General features: G+C 40.8%; 1 protein-coding gene and 1 long non-coding RNA gene across 7 annotated transcripts; one reads left to right on the top strand and one right to left on the bottom strand.

Annotated features, from left to right (window-relative positions):
- Positions 1-450: 450 nt before the first annotated feature.
- LOC136355156 (uncharacterized) lies at positions 451-933 on the bottom strand. The gene is made up of 3 exons (XR_010739317.1): positions 810-933; positions 672-734; positions 451-587 (listed from the first exon to the last, which is right to left on the bottom strand). It is a non-coding gene; the product is annotated as an uncharacterized lncRNA (long non-coding RNA).
- Positions 934-6,135: 5,202 nt separating this feature from the next.
- LOC4329728 (ent-pimara-8(14),15-diene synthase-like) lies at positions 6,136-16,377 on the top strand. 6 transcript variants are annotated; one of them, NM_001401879.1, is made up of 14 exons: positions 6,136-6,313; positions 7,555-7,685; positions 8,490-8,551; positions 9,247-9,532; positions 9,643-9,823; positions 13,438-13,655; positions 13,759-13,879; positions 13,994-14,091; positions 14,205-14,416; positions 14,536-14,666; positions 14,758-14,853; positions 14,950-15,165; positions 15,244-15,385; positions 15,475-16,377. In NM_001401879.1, the coding sequence occupies exons 2-14, from the start codon at positions 7,577-7,579 to the stop codon at positions 16,066-16,068; spliced, it is 2,466 nt and encodes an 821-aa protein (NP_001388808.1). In that variant the 5' UTR covers positions 6,136-6,313; positions 7,555-7,576; the 3' UTR covers positions 16,069-16,377. The 6 variants fall into 6 exon arrangements, with proteins under 6 accessions (NP_001388808.1, NP_001388809.1, XP_015625948.1 ...); XM_015770462.3 differs by having other exon boundaries at positions 6,138-6,313; positions 7,566-7,685; positions 15,475-16,278; XM_015770465.3 differs by having other exon boundaries at positions 6,166-6,313; positions 7,599-7,685; positions 15,475-16,278.
- The last annotated feature ends 5,855 nt before the right edge of the window (positions 16,378-22,232 follow it).

Genomic DNA, 22,232 nt, shown 5'->3' with positions numbered 1-22,232 from the left:
ACATTTGCTTGAATAAAAATGTTAGTCCTCTCTAATCGCATTGTAATCAATCATCAAAATCATTAGGGGCCTAGATGCACTTTCAGTAGTCATTACACAAGCATACAGTACTGGAAAGTGAAGCGAATAAACAAAGAGAAGACAGCTCTACTGGCCCTGCCCCGCGCCGCGACCACGCTTGGTCCTCCGGGCCTGTGCTCGCACGTGGTCCTGGGAGTAGGTGAAACGATCCGGTGGCACAGCACGGGTAGCACGAGTGTCTGGCGGAGGAGTGGCCTGCGCCTGGTCCTGCGTCTGCACCGATGGTGCGCCTCCCAGCTGTGAGGGGCCGATGACGTCCTCTGCCGAGCCTGAAGCGAAGTCGAAGTCAGTGATGTCGAAGAGCAAGGTGGAAGACAGCAAGCAGTCCGACGAGGTCCCAGCATGGTCCAGTGGTGGACCCTGACTCGACGTGCCGGCTGCCTGTGACGAAGCCCCGGTGTACTGCTGGAACTGCGCTGAGTGCGAGGTCGACGCAGCTGGCTGAGACGCTGACCCTGCAGCGTGGGAGAAGTAGGCGGCCTGCGTCATAGCGAACTGGGCGAAACCTACACATCGACAACGGGACCTTGTAAGCTAAGACATAAAATGCATGTAAATTGATTGTCGAAGTAATGTTGTTTTTTAAGTACCTGTTGGGGGCACACCAGAAGGCCTAGCCGAGGAAGGTGGGGTGCTGAACGGTGCACGAAACCCTGAATCAATCGGCAAGTGAAACGGCTCACATATATGTGCGAGGCATGTACAGAAAAATCCTTAAAAATACTTACCTCCGTGCGGAGGGGGAGTCGGCCTAGGAACCAGTACCAGCTGTCAGTATTCTCACTCTCAACAAAAGCAAATGCCAAGGGCAATACCTGATTGTTCCCATCTACCCCTATTGCTGTCAGTATCTGGCCCCGATACTTTCCTGTCAAGAATGTCCCATCAATGCAGAGAACTGGACGACAGTTTACGAATGCCATCTTGCATGCATGTAGAGCTAAGAACGCCCTTTGCAGCACACTCTTGCCAGGATGTTCAATTGATGGGAATTTCTTCACTTCGTAAGAGCTCCCAGGGTTTCTTTCCTCGATAACACCAAGCAGGCGTGGCAAATTGTCATACGAGGCTTCGTATGTTCCAAATCTCATCTCTATTATTTTCTGTTTGGCCCTCCAGGCCTTGGCATAGCTAATAGTATACTTGTATGTCTCCTCGATGTGTCGGATTATTGACCTTGGTTCGTATGTGAGATTATCGATGACATGCGCATACATCTCAGATGCGACAAATGCACATGTAATGTTCCTGTGGTATTTCTGAACACCAGGTAGAAAACATGTATGCTTGGTAACGACTGACACTGTCCAATAATCCTTCCATTTCCCCTTATACGCGTGCACTCTCCAGGGACAACCATCTTTTTCCTTAACACACCGAACTTCATATTGCGACCGGTTGGACTTGGCAACCCAAAACTCTCTATGAAGTGACACTGCAAAATGTTTTACCGCCTCCTTCATATCTTCTGTTCTACTATAAATCGCTCCCTGAATAACCTCATTTTCTTTGTACTCCCATCTCACACTATCCTCTTCAGAGACGATCAGCCCAGAAAAATCCTGACTAGCCCATTCTGCTGGATTAATATCCGTCTCCTCATCTGACGAATCACCTTCCTCCACACGCTCGTTGTCAGAATCCTCTCTCTCCATTTCATCCACAATGGCTGCGACAGTCTCCCCCTCGTCGGCCACTCCACCTGGTTGAATGCCCACTGGAGCTACTACGCCGCCGTCCACTCCTGCGTTGACCTCCTCCACAGAAGTCTCATTTATTTCAACGCTTGGTCCCTCGCCATCATCCATGTTTATCTGCACACCTGGATCCTTCGGTTGCACAAACGGAACCAAAGCTAGAGGCCACCCACGTTGCATTGCATTTTCCACATACCATCTCCACACTTGAGAGTTTTGAACTGGCATTAGTTCCCAATAAAAACTCTCAGTTGCCCGACTTACTATAACATTGATTGTTATGTCACTTGTCTGTGGATCAACTCTCAAGCCCTTCATTAACCATCCTTTTATAGAAGGTACACTTCTCTCAGCCGGTCTCTCAATTCCCCTTTCTGGTACAATAAAATCTGACAGATCTACCCCAGTTGGCCCGTAACGGACGTTTCCTGGTCCATGGTAAACTTGGAATATTGGTTTGTTCGACATATCTGTCAACGAATTAACTAGATCATATTACTCTTTCATGCAATAAACATCTACAACGTAATATCTTCTTGTGTAAGCCAATGCAACGGTAAAGTATTGATTCCAAACTAACAGATCTACGTTGTTACCGATATCTACAATACGTACTTCTAAATTAGTACAACTAAAACCATAAAAATATAATGCATTTATTCAAACAAATTTTTTAAAAATACACACTATTTAACTCAATAGTCACATATAGGATCTACGAATATTACCTGAAATCGGTGTCTGAATCCGCAGGGCTTCGCCCCTTCTTCTCTTCTCCTCCCCTCTCTTCTTTTTTTTTTACTGGATTTGAGAGGTGAGGAATGAGGGCTGGGGGCTGGGCGGTAGGCCTTTTATAGGCAGCGAGGCCTGCCGCCCGGCCAGAGGGCGGCAAGGGGCCGCCTGCAAAATGGCCGGCCCCCTGCGGCTCTTTTGCATTCGGACCCCTTGCCGCCCCAGAGGGCGGCAAGGGTTTTAATGCAAAAAACCCACCCTCCGTCATCTCCTAGTTTGAATTATCCTAATAAATATAATACATGCATCCAATAGAATTAGAGATCTTGATGGTGGAGGATTTAAAAAAGTCATAATTTAATGGAGAAGAGGTCATAATTAATTATATGCATACATGCATGCCTTATATTATGGATCATTTAAAAAAAGTAGTTGTGACTTATATTATGGAACGGAGGAAGTACTGTCTAGTACTACCAATTCTGAGCCATCTGATCTACACCAATGAACGATCGGGATTAATTTGGTACCTGCCCCTGCAGGACCGGAAAAAAAAGTCTCCATCGTACTCCCTCCATATTTTAAAAAGTATGACACTGTTGACTTTTTAACCAACATCTGACCACTCGTCTTATTAAAAAATTTTATGCAAATATAAATATACTTATGTCATGCTTAAAGAATATTTGATGATAAATCAAGTCACAATAAAATAAATTATAATTACATAAATTTTTTTAAATAAGATGAAAGATTAAATATTTATTAAAAAGTCAACGGCGTTATACATTAGAAATACGGAGGGAGTAATAGCGTATGGACTTAGACTCATGAGCATCGTCCTCCTTCCTCTACCGCCACCTGCGCCTGGTTGCCGCCCTCGATCGTCTGCTCCGTCAGCCACGGAAACGTACTCCTACCGCGTTGGATGTACAGGTTCCGTTCAAGTTACATCCATACACTGATAGATTTTTTTTCATTTTTAATTTTTTTTCTTTTAATATTTACAGAAATAATCTATCGGCGCAAAAAATTACAAAAATAGACCCTGCCGCCCTAGTGGTGGGCGGCAAGCTGACGTGGCAGACGGCGGCTCGACGGCGCCGTCTGCGGCCGTCTGCGAAAATTGCATTTAGCCCCTTGCCGCCCTCATGCAATTTTCGCAGCATTTGGCTCGTACTTTTTGCATCTGGGTCCCTTGCCGCCCTATACCAGCCAAAAAGTACTAAGCCCGGGCTGGCTTTTTTGCATGGAGGCCTTTTCGTGCAAAAAAAAAACCCTCCCTCTTCCGTCTGCCGTCACCGCCCGTCCCTCCCCGTTTGCCACGTCAGCTTGCTGCCCTAGTGGAGGGCGGCAGGGTCTATTTTTGTAATTTTTTGCGCCCATGGATTATTTCTATAAATATTAAAAGAAAAAAATTTAAAAATGAAAAAAATTCTACACTGATACACAGATCACATGTAAATCCTTTTCGTTTATATGACAGCAAGTAATCAACTGTACTTTGTGTGCATGTTTGACCGCGCCTGCATGCGGCAGGTCAAATCTGAACGAAATAGATAAGGTACGAACACAAGGACATGATGAAAATGCTACTCTCTCCGTCTTAAAATATAACTATTTTTAAACTTTAACACAGTTTTCGAGATGCTATTTTAACCAACAATATTAATAAATATAATATGGTTTAAATAAAAAGAGTTGTGTATTATGATAGTTTGTTTAAGGGATAAGTCCATTTTACGCCCCTCAACTATTGCCTTTGTTTAAAACTCACCTCAAACTCTAAAACCGGGTATCTAACACCCCTTAACTCTGCAAACCGTCTAACTTACACCCCTATCAGAAACCATGGTGGTTTTTGCACACATGGCACTTACGTGGAAATTCAGCTAGAAAAAAAATGTGGGACCCGTAGGCCAGCTTGGCTTTATCTTCCTCCTCCATCTCTCCCAGCCGCCGCCGACGGAATCGCGCCTACAGGCAGCCACTGGCGATGAGAGAGCAATTGGAGAGAGGAGGAAGAGGCAAGAGAGGGGATGGCACGACGGTGGAGCTCATCGTGAGCTCGAGGCCGCCCTAGGGACCCCATCTTCTCCGACATCGCCAAGGGAGGGGCATGGTGGTGGCCACCGGCTGCTCGGAGAAGGGTGTGCTTACGAAGATAGGAGTCTGAGAAGGAGGAGCAAGGCAGTCGATGGTGGTGTCGGCGGCTCAGCGCCGAGCTCCGCATCTCTCCTAGGTGGTGGATGTGTCGAGCTTCACTCAAGATTCGGTCAGATCCCTGTCAAAAAAAAAAAAATCGGTCAGATCTGGGGCTCTGGGCGGTAGCGAAGGGGATCCAGTTAGTCTCATCTCTCCTAGGTGGTCGATGCAGAGCTCCTCACTCCCACCACTTCTCTTTTGTTCTCTCCCCTTCAATCACTTGTCAGGCAGTGGCAGTAGCTCTCGGGGAGGAGAAGAGCACAAGGCATCAGCGGTTGACAAAGAGGTGATGTTGAAGCCACATGATGCATGGGAACTTTTGGGGTCAAGGAGGAGCTAGCTCCCTCGCTGAAACTAGCCCTTGAGCTCAGGGATACCACCATCGTTGCCCTCCTGGTCTGGGAGGAAGAGGGATAGAGCAAGAAAGAGGAAGGAGAGAAATGGCAGAGAAGGGAGGAAGAAGAATAGGTAGCTTGCCTCTGACATGTGGCCCTATTTTTATTTTTATTTTTATTTTTGCTGACTGGACTGCCACATCAGCGCCACGTAGGCGAAAACTAGCCAAAAACCGCTTGAGGGAGGGGGGGTTAAAATAAACGGTATTGAAAGTTTAGGGGTGTTAAATACCCGGTTTTAAAGTTCGAGGGTGTATGTTGCACAAAGCGAAGAGTTAAGGGGTGTAAAATGGACTTATCCCTTTGTTTAATGATAAATATAGTAACATCAATTTTATACGATTGATCTTTTTTATTTTTTTCTATTAATAATCAAAGTTAAACAAGTTTGACTTGATACTATACTTAAAAATGCTTACATTTTAGGATGGAGAGTGTAATATACAAGACCGATCGAACGGATATATTTTCCGCCTACCCTGTACGCACGTTTATATACACAACTGGAACTTTGAGTGACCCATGTTTTTATAAAAGGAACTTTCATGTAATTTTTGAGCACAATGAGATGGGGAACTGTTATTTGCGCAAATTAATCTTTCTAGAAATCAAAGGGCTCAGGGCAAAACCACAATAGAAATCGTAAGCATATATGCCTGATTTACTGGAACTCTGAAGAGTCGTGGGGGACATCAGCAGTTGAAGGGTTGTATAAACTTTTGGATATACGTACAATGATACATTTAACAAAATTTTGGGTGTAATTTCAAAATTTTAGGACTTATGTACTGCCAGTGTAATTTACTGGTATTTTTGCGTCGATTTTGGACTTGTAGTCTTTGTTTTGTTATATGATAGCAAAAGCACCATCTCAGCAGATTAACAACTTGTCAAAAGTAGGGTCCCGTACGTGTTACCTAATCATGATGGGATGCCATAATACAAATAGTGGTTGCTTCCCTGTACTGATGATGTCACCGGGGAGCAATATATATATAAGCAAGGTGAACAGACTAGCTAATTCCATGCGTGTTGCCCTCTTTCATGCAGGCACGGCCGATAGCTGATCAACGATAAGCTGCTAGCTAGTTCCTCCTGCCCCCTTGGTCTCTCTCGTTCAGAGATCGAGCTGCGGCCTAGCTAGCCTACCCTGTTCTGCCAGGTTTTGCTTCTCCTGCGTCCTGCCTCTCTCGTTTCTGTAAGGTGGGTTTCTTTCTCCGATGAATCTAAACAGACTGCCCCTTTTAAACATCCGTGTCCTTTCAGTGCTCTACACTTTGCTTCGTACACCACCGTTTGTGTTCTGATACAGAAAATAACCTCGTTTGACGTAGTGTCAAAACCTGTGCTGTTAAGGCTTACTCTCTCCATCCACAAGAGTAAACTATTTCATATTTTATTTTTTTTTTCTAAATAAGTTGTTTCTATTGGTAGTCTTTATTCATCTAAAATTTAAATAGAGAGGTAAAATTAAATGTTTGATCAGAATCCGAGTAGTCATATTAATACTCATTGTTGCATGCGTGTATATACTTCTTGATTTTTGTTAGATACAATATGAGTTAACTTCTACTTAATTTTGGTGACGAAAGTAATACGTACGTACATAACTTTTGTGGAATAGAGTATATTACTTGTTCCTTATGCTTTATTCTATTTGTTTGCACAGATCTCTCATTGCACAAAAACAATATGACATCAAACAACTGATACATATTTCCGTAGAAAAAACAAACGGATTCAAACTTCTGCATATTTCAATTAATATCTGACACGTTCTCCCGATTTGCATGAAACTTTTTTTCTCTCTCTCTTCCTAGTTCTTTTTTTATATTTTTCTTCTTCTCGTGGTGTACATGTGAGTGGCAGTGCAGCCAGTCATAAATTCAGAATGCATAATTTCTCAAACCCAAGTCCTCAAGGGCGTACTGTACGTACGCACGTGCTGAATGCTAGCTAGCAATAATCAAATCGTTTAACTTGACTTGGAAGATAGTACTCCCTCCCACCCTAAGTTGCTATACTATGGGACGGATGGAGTATAACACAAGTACACAGTTAATATTTCATATTAGTAGAACAACCCACCGTCTATCCCACAGGCTTAGAAATGGCACAGGTAAGAAACGAGAGACTGCATAAAGTTTACTTTGCAAGATTTGGTTATGTATCAAGATAGCTTAGCCCTAAACCACCTAAAATAGGGTACGAGGGATTTAAGAGTCCGGATTAAATATATGAGTGGTGTATTTTTTTTCTTTCATAATTGAAGAGGTTAATTATTGTACTTTTTGTAATAGTTGAGGTGGTGAACTGGACCTACGATGAAAGGGAGTGATATAGATAGCTGAATCATAAACTAGATCTAGATGACTTCGCTTATATTATTATTACTTTTTCAGCATAAACCCATGTTGCATGTAACATAGAATCATATTGTGTAGTATCGTTATAGGGTAGTTGTGGATGATACTTCCTATGAGTTCAGCATGCTTAGGACAATTCCTCAGAGCTTCACCCCGTGGGATGATAGAGCAGTTCAACAGAGCACCTCCTCTTCGTGTGAGCATAAGAGGTATGAGGTACCTCCCAAGCGCTACAAAATATCTCATATGATTTATTGTATATATATGTATGTATGCATATGTATATGTGTATACATACACATATATATAGGACACTCATATGGGACACCATGGTATGAAATACACAAATCCGCTCAAATTTTTCAAAAATTTCAAATTGTGAGTATATACCTAGTTATAAGTATTCGATTCATACCTATACCTATCAACAAAACAACTCAAATTTAACTTTATTTCACAATCCAATATTACATACCTAACTAATTATATGTTTGGATGCTATATACCTAGAATCGAATTCTAATAAAAACATGTTTAAATTCAGTTAAAACTTGTTTTGAACTAGTCAGTAAAGTAGTTAATATTAATACCTAACCATTTAAAAAAAATCATAATCATTTGAATTGAGTACACACATATATATATACCTCTTTGCTACTCCCTCTCTATTTCATATTATAAGTCGCTTGATTTTTTTTTCTAATCAAACTTTGTTAAGTTTGATCAAGTTTATAAAAAAATTAGCAACGTCTAAAATATTATGTTCTAACATTGAATACATTATGATAATATGTTTGTTTTGTGTTGAAAATACTATTATATTTTTCTATAAATTTGGACAAACTCAAAGAAATCTAACTAAGAAAAAAGTCAAATGACTTATAATATGAAACTGATGGGAGTATTTGAGAGTACAGTTGTTGAGGTTGTTACTAGACAGATAAATTTTATTGTCTATCACAATCCTTACAAGTGCAAAGAGGTATCTCACGCATATTCTTCGCTTTCCCCAGGAGCTGCAGGTGTTGAGAAGAGCCTGGGATTAGGGAGGAATGCGGGAAGCCAACAAGGCATGGTAGGACAAATATATACATGGTTCAGTTTTTAATATATAATGGAGTAATTAATGGTCCATTTTTTAATACATAATGGAGTAATTCATTAAAAGAAACTATCGACCTCCGTACTAACTAGTGACTAGCCAGAGATGCGCACTGCCAAAATCAGTAGAAAAACCACAACAACATGACAAAATATGAAAATGCAATCTGAAAGATGAAAAGAGAATACATGAAGGCCATCTATGCAAACGAGGCACTCTCCAAGAGACTGCGATAGTACCTTCCTAAAGAAAATATCATATATATATGTTTACCATATTGTCCTATCAAAAAGTTAGGTTTTCACCACAACAATTTCAAGACAACACCTTTCATAAGGGATTAGATCAATAAACGTACATCGATATTGTTGATCAAGCTAAACTAGATCTACAATGTTTTCACCCAGAAAACAGCAAAACAATCTCACTTCAGAACTCTATGTACCCATCCATGACCAAAGAAGCTCAGTGGTGGCAAAAAAAGAAGAAGGAAAAATGCCACCAATGACTTCATCGCATTAAAGCTTCTAAAAAACCAGACTCGATTAGTTGTGATCATCAACAGATTAGGCTAGATCGAACAGCAGCTGAGTATTGTAACTAAACCTCGTGCATTGAATTGTGAAACATATCGATGGTTGAGTTTATTATTCTGATGGGATATGCAGCAGAAGAACCAACTGCAGGATAAGATAAGGAAGCAACTTCGGGAAGTTCAATTATCACCATCTTCATACGACACGGCATGGGTAGCCATGGTGCCAGTGCAGGGCTCTCATCAAACTCCACGCTTCCCGCAATGTATCGAGTGGATACTGCAAAACCAACATGATGATGGATCTTGGGGCACAAACCTGCCAGGTTCGGTTGTCAACAAAGACATTCTTTTGTGTACATTGGCATGTGTTGTTGCACTGAAAAGATGGAATACTGGACGAGATCACATCAGCAGAGGTACAAATCAATAATTGCATTTATGTTGTTGTTGTTTTTAATATATTGTCTAGATATTTATAATGTAGGGTGAAACATTCTTATATAGCTACGAAAAATGGTTTTGGCAGGACTGAATTTTATTGGAAAAAATTTCTGGGTTGCCATGGATGAGCAAACTATTGCTCCTGTGGGTTTTAACATTACCTTTTCTGGCTTGCTTAACCTTGCCACTGGAACGGGTTTGGAATTCCCTGTTATGCAAACAGATATTGATGGGATTTTTCACATGCGGAAGATTGAATTGGAAAGGTTAGTCGATTTCAAAATCCAAGTGTGAATATTTGTATTTATTTGTTACTTTTAGCTTTGTATTTACGTGACAACTAATATTGGTGGTGACACAGCCAGACATGTAGGGCTTGTTTATGTAGAAGAAACTTTCCAACCCTTTCTCATTAGCTTATGAACTAATTTGGTACACTAGAGTCTGGTGCATATAGATCAATCTTCTATCCTTAATACAAATGAGGCAAAATTCTCATGCATTTAAAATACTCCCTCTGATTCATATTATAAGTTATTTTGACTTTTTTTCTAGCCAAATTTCTTTTAAGTTTTAACCAAGTGTATAGAAAAATATAGCAACATTTTTTTCACAAAACAAACATATTATCAAAATATATTAAAAGTTAGTTGTAATGAAACTAATTAGGTGTTTTAGATTATGCTAATTTTTTTCATAAACTCGATAACAAAATAAAGTCAAAAGCGACTTATAATATGAAACAGAAAAGTAGCTCGCAAGTGCTTTTTGTTGTATTCTCCCTATAAACTAATAGTCATCTATCTATTATATACTAAAATTTTATTAAACTTTCTAGAAACGCTCTTAATCCTTACATTGCACTTCAACAAATGCTACTAAACCGTCATGTGGCACTCTAATAAATTACGAAAAATTCTTAAAAAATTTAAGGAGAAACAAAACAATGGACTGTTGGTTTACATTTACATTATTAAATTATTGATGTGCCCATTACTTTTTACCATCATATTAGGTGTTTGTTTAAGTGAGCTTCTGGCAGCTGCAACTTTTCCTAGAATCTCTTGGTACCATAAGTTCCCCCCCAAAGTCTAGATTTTAACCTAGATTCTAAACAGCTGTAGTTACAATCCATAAAATGAATTAAGAAGCTAGAAGTTGGATTTGTCAACTTCTCCAGATTCTCACCAACGGCTTCTCAGAATTTTAAACTCTCCCAAATAAGGCCTAGATCTATCTAACAAATTTGTCCCTCCTAAATGCCGGCGAGGAAAAACAGTGCGTAGGTACCAACAGCACACCTATTAAGAAAATAAATAAAATGTATGTACGTACTTACAGGAAAACAAACGTACTTATTTACAGACGATAGGACAACTATTAATCCTTCCCTCCTAATCAATTTTTAAAATTAAAACTTTGTTATGTTTGGACATACATACATACATACATACATACATACATACATACATACATACATACATACATACATATATACATATATATATATATATATATATATATATATATATATATATATATATATATATATATATATATATATATATATATATATATATATATATATATATATATATATATATATATATATATATATATATATATATATATATATATATATATATATATATATATATATATATATATACATATATATATATATATATATATATGTATATATGCCATTAGTCCACCCCCGGTGATACCTTTCACTTAGGGTGTGGAAATTTCTCCGTTAGAACCGAGGACCTGCCACAGGTGAGAATTCTCACCCGCTGGTGAGCAGGACCGGGGCCCTACATATTTTCGGGTGCGGGGCGGTGATTGAAAGCAACCATCAGGTGACCCGACGAGGGTCCCGGGTGTGCGCTACTCCTCTAAAACAGCCCATTTGAAGTGTGTAAGCCCAGTTGATCCATTCCAACTTCTCCATATATAAGCTAAAATCCCCTCACACTCTCCCTCCCAGCCACCAGCCCCAAGCAATCCACCACAAGGCGACAGCTGCTCCTCGACGCTAGATCCTCTCCCCTCACTCTCTTCCTCACCCTGCTGCCAGCCCCAGGCCGCCCATCACGACGCGCGATTGCCCCAATGCAGTCACAGCAAAAGGCCGGAGGCGGCTGCTCCTCTGTGCCGGATCCACTCCACACCAGCTTTGACTCTTCACCGCGGCTCCTCACCTCCTCTTCTCTGCGTCTCTGTGCCTTCTCGTCGGTCGTCGACTCTTCACCGTGTTGCCACGCTGTCGTGCTTTCTTGTCGGCCACTGACTCTTCACTTCGGCACATGGCCACATTGTTGCCGAGTTTCCTTGACACCACACCTCCAGCCACCGTCTAGCCCCTAGTCACCTTTGCAAGGACTCAAGGCTCTTGATGTGGCACTTCTAGTATGATGCTACAGAAAATGTTTTGCTGCTATATTGATTTTAGTGTGAGATTGGGTTTTCTAGATTCTGTTGTAATCAGATCTGGGTTTTCCCCTAATTTAAAAATCTGTGTTGTTTATCTCCACTTTGAAGTGCTATTATTGTAAATTGTGTTGTGTTGTTTGAAGGGTGATTTGATTCCATATGGGGGCCTGTCAGGTTGCGAGGCCCTAGAGGGGCCGAGAGTAGGGATTGATTTCGCCCCGTTCATTCTTCTGGGGCCCGGGCCAAGGAAACCCGTAGGAAAGCGGGGGCGGGGACGTTTCTGTCCAACTCACCCCCCGCCTTGCCCCGTTGCCACCCCTACTTTCACACATCTTTCATTTTCTACAATTCCTAACTAGGATATACGTAAATTAGGCCTATAACACAACAAAAAATGTTGCATCTCAGTATGTTAACTATATTTTGTTTTTAAAAAAAAATCGCATGGAACTAGCGTTATTTTATGTCTTTCTCCAAATAATATTTTTTTAGTAAAATACTACTAGCCAAGAATTACAAAACTTGTAACCAGTTAAGAACAATAGAGGTTAGAATATCATTTAACGTACAAACATGTAGAAAAATCTCATTCCTAAAAACATCAAACCAACTCTTAATCAGGCAAGACGTTGTCGTAAACCTTTCGATTTGTTTGTTTCCAAATAGGCCAACAAGCAAAAGATATGTTCTCAAGAAAACCCTTTCTTCTAAACTATAGCCTTGCTACTAGCATTTGACAGATTCCCAAATTAGTATTCCACCTAATTCCAAGATGATCCTAGTAGCTCTTGCTAAAGAAACATGAAAAACAAATGCATTAAGGTTTCTCTTGGCCCCACGCACAAAGCACAAGATAGATCTACATCCTCCTGGGCATAATGCTTTCTGTCCAACTTTTGTCTTGTGTTCAATTTGTCCCTTAGAAGTAGCCACATATTAAAAAAATCACATGGAACAGTATTCTTTTGGTACTGTGGGGGCGGTGGTGGGAGGACGGGGTGGGATTGGTTCATCCATTTGGGATGTTGGAGTTGGAGCACCCAAAACACAAAATAATGACTTGGTACTGAAGATTCTTATTGAGAATTTGCAAGAGATGTTCTAAGCCCTTGTATTCCGGGAGAAACTTCGAACTTCCAAAAGTACTTATATTTTGGAATGGAGTATATTTACTTATCATACTTCCCTTATTAAAGGGTTAGGTTTGGAGTATATTTACTTATTATACTTCCCTTATTAAGGTGTTAGGTTTGTTGTTAATGGCATTTGCAATAAGATGTTTTCTTTCCTTACTATGAGGTTTTACCTATAACAAGGTAATAGATTATATCACCCATTGGATCAAACACCAATGAACTGTTCAAATATGCTTGGAGCTCCTTAAAAAGTCCTTATATTTTATTTAGAATTTTCAATGTTATCATTTGACGATCTCCATGGTCAGGGATGCTTATGGTACAGCTTCATCAAGAAGAGCCTTCATGGCATATGTGTCTGAAGGGTTGGGCAGCCTACAAGATTGGGATCAGGTAATGGCATATCAAAGGAAGAACAGATCGATTTTCAACTCACCTTCTGCAGCTGCTGCTACAGTAATCCATGGCCACAACGATAGTGCCCTCTGTTACTTGGATTCACTTGTAAGCAAGCTCGATGGCCCAGGTGTGCTCCCCCCCCCCCACCCCCCTGCCCAAGCAAGTGACCAAGAATGTCAACTAGATATATGAGATATCAAATATACTAATTGGAAATGAGTGTTTTCCAGTCCCAGTGATGTATCCGCAAAATGCTTACTCACAGCTTGGCATGGTGGATACTCTTGAAAAGATGGGTATCTCTAATAATTTTTCTTGTGAAATAAGTGATATATTGGACATGATATACAGGTAACAGCAACTCATAAAAAATGACCTAATTAAAAAGTTATAGGATGGGCTAATGATGGCAATTTGATGTGCCTTTGTACCTACTACTTTATTTCTATTGTATTCTGTTCGCAGGTTATGGATACACAACGAGGAGGAGCTAATGTTGGACATGGGAACATGTGCGATGGCATTTCGCCTACTACGTATGCATGGTTATGACATCAGTTCAGGTATTGCATGGAGCTTTAGGACACTTAAATTTGAATATCCTAGTTTTTTTTCCGTTTTGCAGTACAAACTCTCATTTGGAAATGTTAATAATCATTTCGGAACTATTGAGCAGATGGAATGGCTCAATTTGTGGAACAATCCAGCTTTGATGACTCAATTCATGGATATCTAAATGATACTAAGGCTTTGCTGGAGTTGTACAGAAGTTCACAAATTCGTTGCTTGGAAGATGATTTGATTCTACAAGATATTGGTTCTTGGTCAGCAAGAGTACTACAGGAAAAAATATCTTCCAAAATGACACACAAATCAGAAATGCTAGAGGCAAGTACTAAATAAATAACCTCTTAGCGAACTAATGTTCTTGAATAATTAAAAAACATCTCAGCCATGCAAAAGAGAAGGCAATTATTTCTCATAATGCCATTATCATACTTTCGCAGGTGGAGTATGCCTTGAAATTCCCAGTCTATGCCACCTTGGAAAGGCTAGAGCAGAAGAGGAACATAGAACAATTCAAGACCAAGGAACAACTAAAAATTGAGGGCTTCAAGCTGCTGAAATCAGGATACCGGTAGATATCATTGTTACACATCACAGCCGTACAATTTATTTCTTTACTGTTATAGTTGTCTAAATTGTGAACCTATTATAACTTGGATCAGTGGCGCTATTACACATGACGAAATTCTAGCTTTGGCTGTTGACGAATTCCATTCCTCTCAATCTGTCTACCAACAAGAACTCCAAGACCTTAATAGGTGCAAAATCTATCTATATATGATATACCTATCCCCGATTCATCCATTGTGATAAGATGTTTTTGATACCATTGACTAATATTGAGCATATGACAGTTGGGTGGCACAGACCAGATTGGATGAGCTGAAATTTGCAAGATTAATGCCATCGATCACCTATTTCAGTGCTGCTGCAACCATGTTCCCTTCTGAATTATCCGAAGCCCGCATTGCATGGACCCAGAACTGCATCTTGACGACCACAGTCGATGACTTCTTTGACGGTGATGGATCAAAAGAAGAAATGGAGAACTTGGTCAAATTAATAGAGAAGTACAACACACCTGTACACTATGTCTTTTGTACAACTAATATCTATTAGTCCCGTTGTGATCATATCGTGTTGTACAGGTGGGACGGGCACGGTGAGATTGGCTTCTCCTCCGAGTGTGTAGAGATTCTATTCTATGCTATTTACAACACGAGCAAGCAGATTGCGGAAAAGGCCGTGCCGCTGCAGAAACGCAATGTCGTGGATCATATCGCCGAATCGGTAAATCTCTCTCTTCATGTGTGTGAGTTTCCACTTTTAAGGCTTCTAGGTTTTACTTTTCCACGATATAATATATAATCTATTTGCAGTGGTGGTTCACAGTGAGGGGCATGTTGACCGAGGCAGAATGGAGGATGGACAAGTATGTGCCAACAACAGTGGAGGAGTACATGTCAGCTGCCGTGGACTCCTTTGCTCTAGGCCCCACCATCACCTCAGCGGCATTGTTCGTCGGACCAGAGCTCTCGGAAGAGGTTTTCAGGAGCAAGGAGTACATCCACCTAATGAACCTTGCGAACACTATCGGCCGCCTTCTCAATGACATGCAGACATACGAGAAGGAAATCAAAATGGGGAAGGTCAATAGCGTCATGTTGCATGCTCTTTCCCACAGCGGCGGCGGCCGCGGCTCACCGGAGGCATCGATGGAGGAGGCCAAGAGAGAGATGAGGAGGGTTCTCCAGGGTAGTAGGTGTGACCTCCTAAGGCTGGTGACTAGAGATGGGGGGGTTGTTCCTCCACCGTGCAGGAAGCTCTTCTGGTTCATGAGCAAGGTTTTGCACTTCGTCTACATGGAAAAGGACGGGTATTTCACGGCCGATGGGATGATGGCATCAGCAAATGCGGTGATTCTTGATCCCCTGCAAGTGACACTTCTTCCATCTGGTTTGGGAACGCTGTGACCAAACAAAACCTGAAATTTGTACTGTGTTAAGCTGCCTGAAAGTGTTTATTGCTCGTGTAGCTTTCCTGCAAATTATAACTACTAGGTCGAAATAAGTTACTTGTAATGTCTATCACTCAATAATTCTTGGTCTAGAAAGCATGTAGTGTATTCAAACGTTCAACGTTTTACTCGTAAGTATGAAATAAGTTGCTTGTAATGTATACAACTACTCTTTTCAGTCCTGCAAAACAGTGTGAAGTGGATAAAACATACACACACACACATAAGAGGAAATGCATTTCCAGTGATTCAGGGGAAAAAGATTAATTGCTTTTTTCTTACGAAGATGAACATGCAACTTCAAATAAATCAAAAGGTACAATATTCAGCCATACCAAATACTCCCTCCGTTTCAAAATGTTTGACACCGTTGACTTTTTAGTACGTCTTTGACCATTCGTCTTATTCAAAAAACTTAAGTAATTATCTATTCTTTTCACATCATTTGATTCATTGTTAAATATACTTTCATTTACACATATAGTTTTACATATTTCACAAATTTTTTTGAATAAGACGAACGGTCAAACATATGCTAAAAAGTCAACGGTGTCAAACATTTTGAAACGGAGGGAGTATAATTTTCCAACAAGACATTTGGGTGCTAGTATATGCCTCGTGTTCAAGGAAATTCTAACACCTTAATTCCTCCATCTTTTTATATAATAAAGTTAGTTAGTTAAAAAAAACTAACCAACGTAAAGAAAAAAGACAATTGTGTTCTTACTCCTATTTATGTTGCACTTATGATTTTTTTCCTGTTTTCTTTAGGTTGCATTTTTGTCCTTACATTTTTCAAACTAGGCTTTAGTATTCCTTGTTCTGGATGGCAGTAAGGTGGACTCAAATTTGTGAGATAACATAAAAGGAAAAAACTATTTACAAAATGCAAAAGGACTATTGTACCCTGGCAGACATAACTTACCCACCCCATACACAACTAGCAAGCCCAACACAATGTTCGTTCAGCCATTCCATCCAAATACCATGCTAGGCTCGAACAATCAGTTAGTCAGGCGCGTGGTGGGGAAATGGAGAGGCGGTGATGAATTCACTCCCATGGTGATCGTCCAACAGGTCCGAGACATCAGGCAGTCGAAGCGACAGTGCAATGAGCTGTGGCTAGACAGCAGGAGGTGCCGCTATCGAGGCCTGTTGGAGCAAAAAAGGTGGTATGGGCGACGACACTCTCCCATTGTCCTGTTTGTGGAGGCGGCAGCGGACGCAATCAGATCTTTGCGCTAGCATGGAGGCAGCGGCCCATGGGCGACGACGTTCCAGACAACGCCAAAGTGCAGCATCACAGGTGACTACGCCTCTCACATCCACCCTCTATATATGCGCATCGCCTTGCAGTGGCAATGATGGCCCCAGTGAGTGCCTCCCTCGACCTTCCAACCCACCACCACAAACTCTCTCCAATGATCGCATGGATCCTGCTACGAGACAACCATTTCTAGGGCCCACGGTAGCGTCCGACCAATATGTGCGATCTATTTGTGCCTCGAGGTTGACTTTCAGGTGAAAACCTAGTTCTGGATATCCAGAATAGCGATGACATCATTGCCGGATCGGTTTCAATTGTTATGGCGATAGCAAGATCTGGTTGAGTAAGTGATTTACAGTGCAGTTACAATCCGATGCTATCTTTCGCTTTGGTTCAATGTCAACTGCATGATGAAGTGTGAAATTCGCTCCACACAATAATAAGACATTGTTCTCATGATATTCCATTATCTGATTTGAGAAAGATAAGGACACTTTGTAAGTCGCTGGATAAACAACAATATGCGGTTCCTCGTTAACTAGAGATATAAGTTTTAAAATATGTGTTATCTCTATCTTTAGGCTAGTATTCTAAATAGTTTCCTTGTTTCTAATCATAGTTTGGAAAAATTGTAATTCGTTGTCGTTTAACCAATAGCATGTAATAATAGGTTGTTATTTTCACCACATGGCCGTAATTTACAACTCTCTATCATACCACAATGTACAAAACCCGTCCTGGCAGCTGAAGCCTACTCGTCAGACGACTCTCGTCACTGCAAGCAGTTTCCACACGCAAGATAGCCCGTCGATTAATGTTACAGAGGCTAGTCAGCCACGCGCAGCCACGGACGGAACAATGACACGGATGTTCGCTGATGATGCCACTATTTTCTCCCTGCAAGAAAGGACTTACAAGAGCTTAACAAAGATTCGAGACTCGAGAAGCATATCTTCTCGTGATCTTTGGAGAAAGCAATAAACATTGGGCTTGTTTGGTTTGTACACGTGTGTTGCTTTTTATTTAACCAAACGGTATTAGATGTGCCGATTTTATTGAACACTAGAAAAAGTGCCTCATGCATTGCAACGGAAAATACTAAATCCAAATCATGTTAACACCATTGGAATCCCAAATCCATAAAATCGTGTCTATTTTGACGGGTTATAAAACCGTTAGGACTCGTCTAATTTGATAGATTCCCATGGGATTTGATGGTTTTATAGTGTTATGGTTCTTCGGTTTGGGGATTAGACTATTCGTGGCTATCTACCTAAGAGTTTATGCGACCCCTTTAAATAAGCAAATCCGTCTCATCTGATTAGTTCTAATCAGCCAAAATTATAGTGCCGCTGAAAGATTAATCATATATGTACATGAAACACGTGGATGAACATAAATAATTAATTTATAGGTGTCGGACACCTATACTACAGGTGTCGGTTTTTAAAAAAACGGACACCTATATATACCAAGCCAAACCGAGCCGAGCCGGCAAGCCAATCGAGCACCGGCCTTATCCATATAACGCACGCCTCCCATCCTTATCTTCTCTCTCTCTCTCGCTTGCCTCAGCGGCGGAGGTGGTAGCGGCCGGGCTGCAGTCCGGTGGAGGCGGCAGTGGCTCCAGGCGGTGGTGCCACCCTGCCCTCCGCCAGATCCGGCCGGAGGGGAGGTGGCGGACCTCGGCAACTGCAGCGGCGGTGGCGCCCTCCCCTCCGCCAGATAGGGGATCTTGTTAGAATAAAGTCCTCAAAGGTACCGACTAATAGGTGCCGGTTGGGAAACCGGCATCCATGGGGTTTCCCAATCGGCACCTATAGCCATTTTTGTAGTAGTAGGAGGGCGCACGACGACAATGGGGGGAGGGTCACTACAAGAAATATGACCTTCTGTGATGAATTCCTCGTGACATCGGAGCTATTCATCATTAGTGCATTCCATTTTATGACAATTAATATGAGATGCGGTGGCTTAGTGACGAAAAAAGGTGTTCGTCGTTAATACCAACTAGAAATCGTCATAAAGTATTTCAATGGGACATTATGACGAATATTACTTTGTCATAAGGGGCAAAAAGCAAGCGTCACAGATTTATATAATGCATTTCTAAAAAAATATAATAAAAGTTAAAGCAATTTAATCAAGTGAATTAACGAGGAAACTAAAATTTTCCTTTGAAAATCATGGCCATAAATATTTTTGTAATATTCTACATGATCTAAATTATTCTCTAAAATTTTTCATGACTTTTCAGAGCTCAATAACTAATTTTAATACCACAAAGTTTATTTAACCTATTAAAATAAATGGAAAACAAATTAAAATCGCTCTTTCTGTCCTTGCACCTTTTTCGGCTTAAGTGTTACTCTCTCCCTCCCTCAGCCCACAGCCTCTCTCTCCCTCCTTGGGCCGGCTTCCCCTTCCCCTCCTCCCTCTTCGGGCCGTCGGTCCAACCCTTTTGCTCATCCCTCGCCGAGAAGTCCATTTTGCCTCCCTCCTCTAAATTCAATTAATTTTTCAGGTAGTAAATGATTTTAAATGAAAAAACTGTCAACAACGAAGTTGTATAACTTATCAAGATCTACAACTTTTATTTTGATCATTTTGCTATATGACTCTGTTTCAATAATTTGAATTTGAATTTCAAATTATGATAACTTCAAACAATATTTTCAAATAATAAATAATTTCAACTGAAAAGGACATCAACAACAAAGTTGTATAACTCATTAATATCTATAACTTTTATTTTGGTCATTTCTTTATCCGACAAAGTGATACTAATATTATTCATAAAATTTACATATCTCACTTATAGGTTATAAAACCATATTAGAGATATGTAAATTTTGTGAACAATGTTATAAAACCATAAAATTTGTGGACAATGTCGGAGGCAGCCCCGTGTCGGCGTCGGTGTTGAGCGCAGAGCTTGAGTGGGGCGCGGGGTGGAGGAGGTGGGAGATGGCCGGGGATAGGGTTTGGAGATAAATATGTTTGTTTTTCGGAAACACCCTTATGTTTTTCATGTTTACAGCGCCACTGCTAGAAGCCAAATTTTCTCTTCTTTGTATTGTATGTTTAAAATACAAGGGGTTTTCCAGATAAAACACAACGGGACATTAGTTGGTTCAAAGGATCTATGGGATATTCTGTCTAAATACGAGGAGTTTTTTGGGAAATAACAATCATGCGTCAATTTCTACTTAGTAAAAAACAACTTAAAAACTGAGAAGAAAAAAAAAAGCAATCCTAGGAGGTATTAGTGGCAGTGTATTCCCTCATTCCATTAAAATTTACCTTTGAACTATTAGAAGCAATTTAATTGGTCTTGTTGAAAATTTTATGGAGGAAAAAAAGAAGAATTTCTACCCTACGCAGTTTAATTAGTAAAACTGCACCTCTTCTTTGTGGCGAAATGAACGTGGCCGAACTGATTAGGTTTTTTTAGTGGAACCAGCTCACCTGGATTTAAGTCCAGACTTAACACGGATGGTCGCATTTACAGTAAATTGTTCTTCTAGTCCAAGTGTTAGTGGTGACTTTCTTAGTCTTAAAATATGTTGAACATGCTTATAGAGATAAGTTGTGTGTATATGCTTTTTCTAGAGGTACTCATATTAAGGGGTCAAGAACTCAAGATAGAGGAAGGGGACGAAGGACTAGCCCCCGTGCCATGGCCATCATTGACCTCGCCACTCATGGCAGACTCCAGCCTTTCAGCACCCATGGACGCATGCGCCAAGCCCCAACGCGACCACCACCTCAGCACGCGAACCGGTCGTCCTACTCACCACCAGCCAGACCTTAGGCTCCAAGCACCCTGACCGGATCTGGGACAAGGATGAATCTTCTGGATCTGGAAAAAAAAAAGAAATAGAAGGTTAGGAAGGAAAGAGGAAGGAGATGGCTAAGGGAGATAAAGGGTGGAAGAAGGCGCTACTGGTGGTGCCGCCCCCTGCGACAAGGTAGCCAGCGGTGTGGGGCTAGGAGAGGTTGGGCTATCGAGAGTAGAGGTGAATTGTGCAAAGGCTTGTAACTCTGCAAATTGATCTAATTTTAATTTTGATTAGCCAGCTACTTGTTTCATGGCTTTAATTTGAGCCGCGGATCCTACTCTAGAAACGGAAATACCCATATTAATAGCAGGCCGAATTCCGGCATTGAATAGATCTGCGGATAAGAATATTTGTCCATCTGTAATGGAGATTACATTAGTAGGAATATAGACGGAAACATCTCCAGATTGAGTCGTAACTGTTGGTAAAGCAGTCATACTTCATTTCCCTAAAAGAGAATTTAATTTAGCGGCTCTTTCTAAAAGGCGTGAGTGCAAATAAAAAACATCCCCTAGGTAAGCTTCACGGGGGGGGGGGGGGGGGGGGGCGGTCTTCCTAATATAAGGGACATTTGGCGATAAGCTTGTGCCTGTTTGGAGAGATCGTCATAAATTATTAAAGTACGTCGTTCACGGTAAATAAAATACTCAGCCAGGGCTGCCCCCGTATAAGGAGCGAGGTATTATAATATAGCAAGGGAATCCGCCATTTCAGCTACTACAATAGTGTATTCCATGGCCCTCTCTTCATGGAAAGTAGTTACCACTTGAGCTATGAAGGATGCCTACGAGAGCGACACGGTAGTATGTTTGCAAAGTTCTTCTATTTGCAAAGAAGATCTAGAACTCGTAGTCATTGAGATGGGAAACAAAAGAAAGAGCACAAAGAAAAAAAGGTTCACATATTTACATATTTATTTTTAATGGCATATCGATGTGCAAAGTTTTGTTCTGAAATAAGACAATTCATATAGCTGACGTCTCACTTCAGAACATATTCATATATATATAT

This window comes from Oryza sativa, chromosome 2, assembly GCF_034140825.1.
Source record: "Oryza sativa Japonica Group chromosome 2, ASM3414082v1".
NCBI classification, from domain to species: Eukaryota; Viridiplantae; Streptophyta; class Magnoliopsida; order Poales; family Poaceae; genus Oryza; species Oryza sativa.
The sequence above is the reverse complement of the archived record's forward strand: the minus strand, read 5'-3'. Positions and strand labels throughout refer to the sequence as shown.

What these genes read in the sequence shown, in the direction of transcription:
- LOC4329728 (NM_001401879.1), top strand. Translation starts at nt 7,577, where the DNA reads ATGATACTTCCTATGAGTTCAGCATGCTTAGGACAATTCCTCAGAGCT. An exon ending in ACGAGATCACATCAGCAGAG is followed by an intron (nt 9,533 to 9,642) that starts GTACAAATCAAT and finishes TGGTTTTGGCAG; the next exon opens with GACTGAATTTTATTGGAAAA. An exon ending in GAACTCCAAGACCTTAATAG is followed by an intron (nt 14,854 to 14,949) that starts GTGCAAAATCTA and finishes AGCATATGACAG; the next exon opens with TTGGGTGGCACAGACCAGAT.